Here is a 9925-nt window from a genome sequence, read left to right on the forward strand (position 1 = left end):
AGAAATCGAAAAAGTGTCAGAAATCAAATTTCTTGGAGTAATAATAGACAATTATGTTGGAAACCACATATAAGGAATATTAAAGTAAAAATATCAAAGTCAATGGCAATACTATATAAAGCCAAAGATCTCCTGCATCAACCAGCACTATACACCTTGTACTGCTCCTTCATACTTCCATACATCACCTACTGTGTGGAAGTGTGGGGGAACACATACAAAATAAACACAGATCCAATTTTCATCCTTCAAAAAAGAGCCATAATAATTGTAAACAAAACCACTTCCAGAGAGCCTACAAACCCTCTCTTTATCAAACTGAAAGCACTAAAATTTAGGGCTTTGGTTGACTTCAAAACAATTCAAATCATGTACAGAGTAAAAGATCAGCAGTTACCAAACAGTGTCCAAAAGTTTTTTCCAAAGGAGGGAAAGTAAACACAATCTCAGAGGGATATGTATATTAAAAAAAACAACTATTGAGGACAAATGCAAAATTCATCATATATCCACCAAAGGAGTCAATCTATGGAACAACTGTACAAAAGAAATGAAGATGTGTACATCAATAAGTAAGTTAAAATAACACATTGAATAGATATAGGATGGATGCACAAAGAGGTGGACTGGAATAACGTGACGTGTAAGGTGCCTTGTTTGACTTGTACTGTTTTGTTTATTTTGATCTCTATGCATTGGCTTTTCTTTTCTTTTTTTCCACTTTTGTTTTGTCTTGAAAGTTTTGTTTTGTTTTGGTTTGATTGATAAAGTATAAGAAAGGGGTAGGACCAGAAAAGTTCTTTACTTTATCCTACGCCCTTTTCGAACATGGTCTAGTTATTACTTGTGTTGTTACAGATAGTTTGCAAAATATGTTCACTATTATTTCCATTTGTTCTTGTATTTCTGCCTGTGTATTTTATTTTGTTATTTTAGCATGTTCGAAATAAACGAATCGAAACGAAACCCCTGGATAATGTTGGGTACTTTATGGTTTAATACTTTGTACATGATTTGAGCAGTTTTAAAGTCCACCAGATCTTTAAATTTTAGTGTTTTTAGTTTGACAAAGAGTTGGTTCTCTGTAATTGGCTTTGTTTACTATCCTTATGGCTCTTGTTTGAATAATGAAAATTGAATCAGTGTTGGTTTTATGTGTTCCCCCACACTTCCACACAGTAGGTAATGTATGGAAGTATAAGGGAACAGTACAAGGTGTAAAGTGAAGCTTGATTTAGAAGATCTTTGCCTTTGAATAGTATAGTGATTGATTTGGATACTTAAGCCTTGGTATAATTTATATGTGGTTTCCAACATAATTTATTGTCCACTATTACCCCAAGAAATTTAATTTCAGTCACTCTTTCTATTTCTACATTGTTAATCATGAGTTTCTTGATTGAGTTAATTTTACGGTTGCCAAAGATTATAAATTTTGTTTTACTAAAATTCAATGTTAGTTTGTTTGCATCAAACCACATCTTTAACTTCATCAGTTCCTTTTCCACTATATCCAGGAGTTGATCCAGATTATCCCCACAGCAAAATAAATGTGTGTCATCAGCAAATAAAATGGCTTTCAGAGATTCGGACACTTCACAGATATTGTTCATATACAGAATAAACAGTAATGATCCCAACACTGAGCCCTGGGTACCCCACATGTGACTTTCAGTAGGTGAGATTTGAAGTTTTGTAATTCAACATATTGATATGTCTTTTAGATAGCTGGTTAACCAGGAGAGTGCTGTTCATCTAATTCCATATGATTGTAGTTTTTTTTCAGTAATAATTCATGGTCTACGGTGTCAAATGCTTTTTATAGATCCAGAAATACCCCTATTGCATATTTTTTTGTTTTCTATTGCCATTGCTAATTCATCTATAAATTCTATAAGGGCAAATTAAGTTGTTTAGTTTGCTCTAAAACCATATTGCTGATCATACAGTACATTATGTTTTGTGATGAAATCATGCATTCTTGAAAAGTATATTTTTTTCTAGCATTTTTGAGAACTGTGGAAGCAAGGAAACAGGTCTGTAATTTGAAAATATGTGTTTATCACCAGACTTATAGATAGGTATGACTTTGGCTGTTTTCATTTTGTTTTGAAAAACACTGGTTTGTAGGGATTGGTTACAGATGTGAGACAAAGGTTTTGCAATGCATTCAATAATATGTTTAACCATAAACATGTCTATTCCATTCCAGTCAGTAAACTTCTTGTACTTGAAATTTTTAACTGTGTCAATAATTTCCTTTTCATTTGTTCCCCTTATAAATATGGATTCTTTAAAAGATATTTTCTTGCTTCCACATTATCTCCGCCACCAGTCTTTGCAATTTCCTCAGCCAAATCAGGACCAACACTGACAAAAAACGTATTGAACTCATTTGCAACCATGGCCGTGTCGTTAATAGTTTAATTATTTCTAGTCAGGAAATGGTTAGGGTATCCTGCCTCCCCACTTCCTTTTTAATAATGAAATTTAATGCATTCCATGTTTGCTTAATATTGTTTTTGTTGTCCTCTAGTAATTTACTGTAATAATCCTTTTTGCTGATTCTCATAATTCTTGTTAATTTGTTTTTATATATCTTATGTTTTTGATCAGCTTCTGTTGTTCTTTTCTTTAAAAATTCTGTATATAATAAAATTTTCTTCTCACATGCTTTTAGTATTCCTTAGTTAAACATGGTTTTTCAACATATATTTGTTTACCTACTTTCCTTACTAGTGGACAATTTTTTTCATACAACATTACTATAATGGACAGAAATTATTCATAGGCCTCATTTGCATCTTCTACATAAACTTTATTCCATTCTTGTTTCATTAGGTCTTCTTTAAAATAATTGATACCATCTTGTATTATGTGTCTTGTCATTTTGAAGGTCTTGATATCTTTCTTGGTCATGGTACAGCTCTGGATTATTGCAAATACTGGCAGATGGTCACTAGTGTCATCTATTATTATTCCACTTACTACTTTGCGGTCAATGACGTTGGTCAATATGTTGTCAATTAGGGTTGTGCTGTGCGTTACTATTCTAGTCGGTCTTGTGATTGAGGGATATAGGCTGGTAATGTACATGGAATTAATGAACTCTGTAGTTGAATTGTGATCTTGTGGGTTTAACAAGTCAGTGCTGAAATCCCCATGGATTAAAACCATTTTCTTGTTATTTATGTTGATATGAAGTTCTGGTAACTTTTCTCTAAACGGTAGGAAAAGTGCTCTACAAATAAGGAGCAAAATAACCCAGTGAGTCAAGTAAATTCTTTATGAGACAGTACAAGCCTTTTTCATGCCATAAGCAATGATGCACAGGGTATTGACTAGTGGCACCACAGTCAGAACTATTCAACCTTCCTAATATGTTGAAATCAAAGCAGTACTAGTTTACTAGTAAAGTAGCAACAATGTGACATGTTAACTTTAAATTGCATAGAATTTATATTTACACAGATTTAATTGACTAGTTCTCTTGTTGCATACAATTCTGTTCACCAGTTTACTAGTAAAGTTGGTACATCCACTAGTCAACTAGTTATAATTAAGGGGCAATAAACAGGATATAAAGGAAGTTGCCTATTATATAAATGGAATATGTTTTCGGGAATTCTTGCCTGTTTGAAAATAAAAACATTGTCTGTGATGTTGAGAAATTCACATTTTGAATGATACCTGGCCCAATAGCACATGTAACAATTTGCATGGCATTTGGTCAACCCATTTATGAGATAAAAAATTCTTGCATTTGTGGTGCCCCTCTATGGAAATTATTTGTTTATATGCTTATCGAACATCCTCAAACATTTAGACAAAGTGTCATAACAATCAAGCAAACTGTCATGAGGTATTGTCATATTTATTTTCTGCCACACATTGTTCATGTTTTTATTCCTTAGTATCACCGCCATCTTTTGATATCAATTTAAAAAGAGGACCATCCCTAAATAAAACATGCCAAACAGGATTGAAATTGGACCAATGGTCTGGGAGAGTATGAAAAAGGTTTGTCAAAAAATCCAAAATGGCTGAACAGACGTCCCACTTCTAATCCAGGAGGATTAGAAGTGGGAAGATGGTGGCGCAAACTCACATTTGCAGCAGCCTCACCCAGTACCGGTGTGGCAAGATGGGAGTGCGAACTTACATTTGCGGCAACCTCACTCAGTACCGTCCATGCAGTGTCTTTGCCCATGTCTGCATCTAAGTTTGTGTCTTCATTTGATGGTTGGGAGAACTGACGCTGGATCGGCTGGGAGAGCTTGTTCTGCTGTGTCCTGTGGGCCCAGGGACCATGGCCCTGCCTGGAGCTTCACCCAAACAGGAAACACCGAGGGCGGTCTGACAGGACGCGGAAGTGGGGCAGGCTAAGCTAACTGCTAGCTCATGCAGACCGGCAGTTCTGATAACACTGAGGGTGGTCTGGCAGTGGCCTCGCCTAGCGTTGACTGTGTTTTTAGTGTCATCGTCTGGAGTGCAGGGAGGTGTGTTGAAGGTGTTTGGCTGGGAGAGCTAGCATTGGATCGGCCGAGGGAGCCTGGTCTATTGCGTCCAGTGGGCCCAAGGACCCTGGCCCTGCCCAGAGCTGTGCTCGAAGAGGAAACACCAAGGGGGGTCTGACAGGACGCAAAAGCAGGGCAGGCTAAGCTAACTGCTAGCCCATGCAGACCGGCAGTTCCGACAGTCATCCTGGCTGGTGTTCATTCTCTTGGACAGTGATTTTTTTTTTTTTAGTTTGGATATATTTGTTCTAGTTTGGATATATTTGTTATTGTAATTTCTGGATATGTATTTTTGTCTTTGTGTTGCACTGCTGTGGGCTGGGGGACACGATATTTCATCTAATTTCATGTATGCATGTACATGAAGTGAAATGACGAAGGGTTTCTGGTTCCTGATTTATGGGTTCCATGAAAACATTTGTTGGTTATGACCTAGTGCACGTGTGTAAGACATTTCGTGCACTTCAGTCTCTCGATGTGGCTGTGAAAGTTTTTTGAAACCAAAAAATGTTCTACGACAATAGCACCATCCAGGCTGTCATTTACCCAAGTCTTTGTTAGTCTCTAAGCAAGCACCAACTTGACAAGGCTGCCAAATTTCATGAGTATTCATAAATGGGAACATAGTGAAATTTGAGCACGAAGAAGAAGAAGAAGGAGAAGAAATGGACACAATAAGGCGGCTATGCACCTTCAGCCCCCTAATTAAAAGGACAATTCTCAGTCAATGTTCAAGTGTGAACAATCAAGAGACTCCATGGATAAATTGAAAATGAACTGTGGGTGAGCCAAATTTGACTTCGTAAATCAACACTCAGGGGACCCATAGTATAAAGCACTTAATTCTTATCAAAAACCTACGTACAAATAGCAACCTGACCCCAAAAGCATTCTGTCACCCACACTGCAAAAGGGTTTACAGAGGATCACTGGCCCACTGAATGCCCGTAGAATATCCCCTTACCGGATATTGTGAGACTTGCGTTTGATCTCGTTCCAGCAGAGGTTCATGTCTCCCGCTTGGTGCTGGCCTCCCCCCCTCAGCCTCCTGCACTCAGTCCCCTCCTCTTGCCCCTCACCATCCACTGCAGACTGGCACGGCACACAGTGGCATCCCGGCCACGAGGGCCGCCCCGCAGCTGCAGCCACATCCAGGTAGACAATGGAAATGAAAATGGAGAGAAAATGAGAGTGGAAAAAAAGAGGGAGACAGAAAGAAAGCAAGTGTGTGAGCAAGTGAGCACACAAATACAATGTTTTTAAGAGCAAAATGCACCTGAGTAGGGCAGCAATGTCCAAAATTTTAGAAGTTGAGCACAGGCGGTCTTGTCGATAAGCCATGACCAGATTGAATAGCTCTGTGCTTTACATGGGAACCAAGGGAAGCCACCGATTCTGTTCCATTATTCCATTCCATTTAACTCAGGGAAACAGCGTGGACCAAAAGCCCTTTTCCAGACGTTTTCTAAAGTGAGAGGACATTTGAGATTTTAGGCTACCCTGTAAAAGGTGTTATCCCCCAGGGACAATCAGGGAGTCAGCCCACTCACACTCACACTCGCACACAGAGAGCAAGAGAGAGAGAGAGAGAGAGAGAGAGAGAGGTATGCATGTGGACACAGTTAAACACAAATATAGACAGACACATGCACAAATGCACTAACACACGCACAAACAAGCACAGTGAGGTGCACAGACAGACAGACCCATGCATGTATGCACATTCACATACCCACCAAACACACATAGACACCTACACACACTTGTACTAAGTGGCATTCAGGTCAGCAGAGGCTTTATGTCCCCGAGTCGTGAAATACTATAACTTTTATTTGGTCATTAGGCTGTCAGAGGGCTCCTGTTCCCTTCCCTTTGTCTTACAAACTTTCTCTTCACAGCAGCACTCGTTCAGTTCCCCACCACACAGACACACACACACCATTCACCATTATCAGTGGCATCCAGGACAGCAGACACTTTGCTCAGTCATGACATCCTTCATTTTTTGACCCTGCACTATCAGAGAGCTCCTGCCCCCCTCTACTCATCTCCTCATTTCCAGCATGCTTCTTTCTGTCCTCCCCTGCAAGGGGACACCAACTCTGGCCCTAAGAGCAGCCTTCAGCAAGGCCTCTCAGCCAGCAACCTCTTCCATCTACTATAACGCACACATGCACGAATCCACGCACGCACGCACGCACGCACGCACGCACGCACGCACACACACACACACACACACACACACACACACACACACACACACTCGGATGGTTGGCCAAAAACAAACTGCACCTGAAATGTGCTAGGGGGAAGGAACTTTTGTTGCAGTGTCAACATTTGAGTGTACTTTCTCCAAAGGGGGAGAATGAGGGACAGGGTGGAGCGAGCAAGAGAGAGAGATAGAGGATGCATTGGGCTCTGCAGCAGTCTCATCACCCCTCTTCAGCCTTCTTCTTAATCATACATCCTTCTTACTCCATCCCTCCTCTTCTGTTTTTCTCCATGTATTCATTCTTCTCCCTCTTTGTCTCTCTGGCGTCTTTGCTCATTATTGAGACCACGTCAGATTGCCCATATGTTTTTTCTTTTTTTCACATGACTCATCAGCATTTCTCTCCCTCCACTGTCTCACTTTATGAAAAGGCTTCCTCCCTTCCCTTTTCACTCTTTGGACAGCTTCTGTTAGTGTAGTTGATTTTATGTGAATCAGCAGTGTCCTCCACATCTCACTCGCTCTCCTTTTCTCTTCCTGTCTTTTTTTTTTGGAGCTGTTTCTTTCTTTCTCTTTCTCCTTATCCTGAGGTCATAGTTCATCAGATATGACTGTGTACACTGTTAGTGCTTCCGAGACATCACTTGAGCTCAAGTATATCCACAAATAATTGCCTAAGCGCTTTTGTATTCTCTGGGCAAATTTGTTTCCCTGTTCTGTATTGACGCGTAAAATGTTACTGTGGATGTGTGCACCACATGCACCGACACGCACACACATGCAGTAGACGCAGACCACATGTAAGAGCCAAATTACAGCGTGGCTATGTTTGTTTACTTGTGAAAGCTGCCTCTTCAGGATGTGAAATGGAGTTGAAGAATGTCAACGACATCAACCATACCGCTGATGACAGCCAGAGAATACCCCATGGGGTAAAGATACGTGCTAGGAGAGGTTTGTTTGTAGAGATGAGAGGGGGGAGCCTAGCGACTGACATGCCCAGCTAGAGATCTCTAATCTCTCCTATAGTCCTCTGCCTTCATCCCCTTTCCCTGCTCTCAAACCACCCAGAGTCAATGGCATATCAAGAAATACCAATAAGAACTCATATGCAGATGCAAGCACTGTGTATCTAGACAGACACGAAAGTATGAAACCATTTACAATGTTGTTTTTCATTTCCATCACAAAGCAAGGGACACTGTATAAGCCATCATGCATGACACAAGATGCTTGCACACACTTTGTTATCCCAATGTCTTGCTGTCTCTACACCGGTGGCAGCTGCGGACCAACATTTTTGGCTTCATTTGTTGTCTTGGAGAAAGCTAGTCTGCTCCATGCATACACAGCAACACATTAGGTTAATCTGCCTCCTATTTTGGAACACAAAATATGAGCCTGGCTGTCTACCTGTTTTATTTATAGCCTTGGTCTGATGTGGTGTTGCTCAGTGAGGCAAGCATACTGCTAAATGTTTTCTCAAGTCCCCAAAATACCCGTCGAGATTTCTGAGACATGCAACCAAGTGACACAGACAATATCCATCTCGTTGCAATGGCTACAACTCCAAATAGAGGAATTGAAAACTGTAACACTCGGAAATAATAACCTGTCATCTTGTGAGTGATCAATCACATAATGCTTCAATCATATCAACATCATGCCCCACATACCATTTATTTGCCTCCTGTTCTCTTCTCTGACCATTCTGGCTTAAATAGCCTTCATCAATCATTTTTCCACATACATGCATAAAATAAATATCAAGGCAATTTAAGCTAATCAAAGATAAGATGTGCCTATTTGCTGCATAGCAGAGAAGAATTACAAACAGTTCAATGATGCAGATAAAGCATCAGCGGATCAAAGCAATCATATGCCTTGTACCTGCACCTTGATTCTAATCTGAAGGCATCAGTGTTGCATTTCCAATATCTTCAAGAAGCAAGAAGATAGCTAGGATTTATTCTCATTACTGGGGCTCAGCAGATGAGTTTATTTCATCTCAGCAACATACTGTGGTGCTTACCTAGATATTATAGACTCGCCGTGTTGTTATCACTCCGATCTCCAGTTTCACACTGTTAAATCTGTCCTTATGGATATCCAAATGTTGACATTACTTATCCGGGTCTGTTACTTCAGCATCATTTACCCTTTGTCACTTGGCTTGGCAAAAAATGCAGGAGTAAGCTGAGTATGCAGGGAGGGATGAGGCGAAACAGAGAGACAAGGAGGATGAGAGGCAGGAACAAAAAGAGACAGAAAGAAGGACAGAGGCATGGAGGAATGGGTGACCCCCATAAAAGAGAGAGTCCTCTCTCAGTCAAAAAGCTCTCTTGTTTTGCACATTCCTGCTCACACCTACCTGCTCCCCCACTTCCCAATACCAATGGAAAGGCCATCCGCCGAATGTCCTCCTACACTGACACACTGGTGAACTGACCAGTACAGAACAAATTATTATCATGATTCTGACAAGACTCATGTCAGAAAATTTCTGAAATTCATAACAGCCACGGCAGAAATCCAATGTACAGTTCTTCCCCTGTCCATGGCATAATAAGATGTCTATCAAAAACAACATTTTCCATCAACAGTTCAGGCATTTATGTGCTGCTGTCATGCAGAGGGACTTACATTGATTGCAACAGCAAACTTAAATTTCTTAATTAACTTCCAAAATGAGAAGTGGCAAAAGAAGTACAAGGATTAATTTCACAGCATCTTGATTATAGTATTAACAAGTATTCTGCTGTTCTTGGTACAAGGGAAAAAAACATGAGCCAGACAGGAACATTTTTTTTAGATAAGAGCAAAGCAAGCAAAGAAGGAAGGAGGAGTGATGAAAATTATTTAGGGTGAAAGGAAGGTAGAAGAGGGATGTAAGGCTTTTCCTGAAATTACTACTTTTTCTTCACAGATTAGATTGTCACATTCAAAATGACATGTGACATGAGAGAAGTTAATGAAACAGACTAAAAGGCTAAGTGTGAACCCATCCTTTCAGTGGAATAAAGCAAACAAATGTTTAATCCTTTCAGATCCACATTTGTAAAGACAGGACTTCCGCACACTTAAATTTGCAAACATTTCCTTTAAGATGAGCTTTCGGACAATCAGGCCTTCATAATAGCATATGTGGGAAAACATCAAATAGGAGTAATGTAGCAAAACATGTCAATCATGTAAA

At 39.9% G+C, this 9925-nt stretch overlaps 1 protein-coding gene across 1 annotated transcript in view; it reads right to left on the reverse strand.

Moving 5' to 3' along the window:
- Nucleotides 1-8935, reverse strand: part of drp2 (dystrophin related protein 2) — a 130107-nt gene extending 121172 nt beyond the window's left edge. The window contains exons 1-2 of the mRNA XM_056274530.1: nucleotides 8762-8935; nucleotides 5482-5656 (exon numbers count right to left, since the gene is read on the reverse strand). Of these exons, the coding sequence (XP_056130505.1) occupies nucleotides 5482-5528 (47 nt within the window). The 5' untranslated portion in view covers nucleotides 5529-5656; nucleotides 8762-8935. The remainder of the gene's footprint in view (nucleotides 1-5481; nucleotides 5657-8761) is intronic.
- Between the last annotated feature and the right edge of the window lie 990 nt (nucleotides 8936-9925).

Source organism: Lampris incognitus, chromosome 1, assembly GCF_029633865.1.
Source record: "Lampris incognitus isolate fLamInc1 chromosome 1, fLamInc1.hap2, whole genome shotgun sequence".
Taxonomy (NCBI): domain Eukaryota; kingdom Metazoa; phylum Chordata; class Actinopteri; order Lampriformes; family Lampridae; genus Lampris; species Lampris incognitus.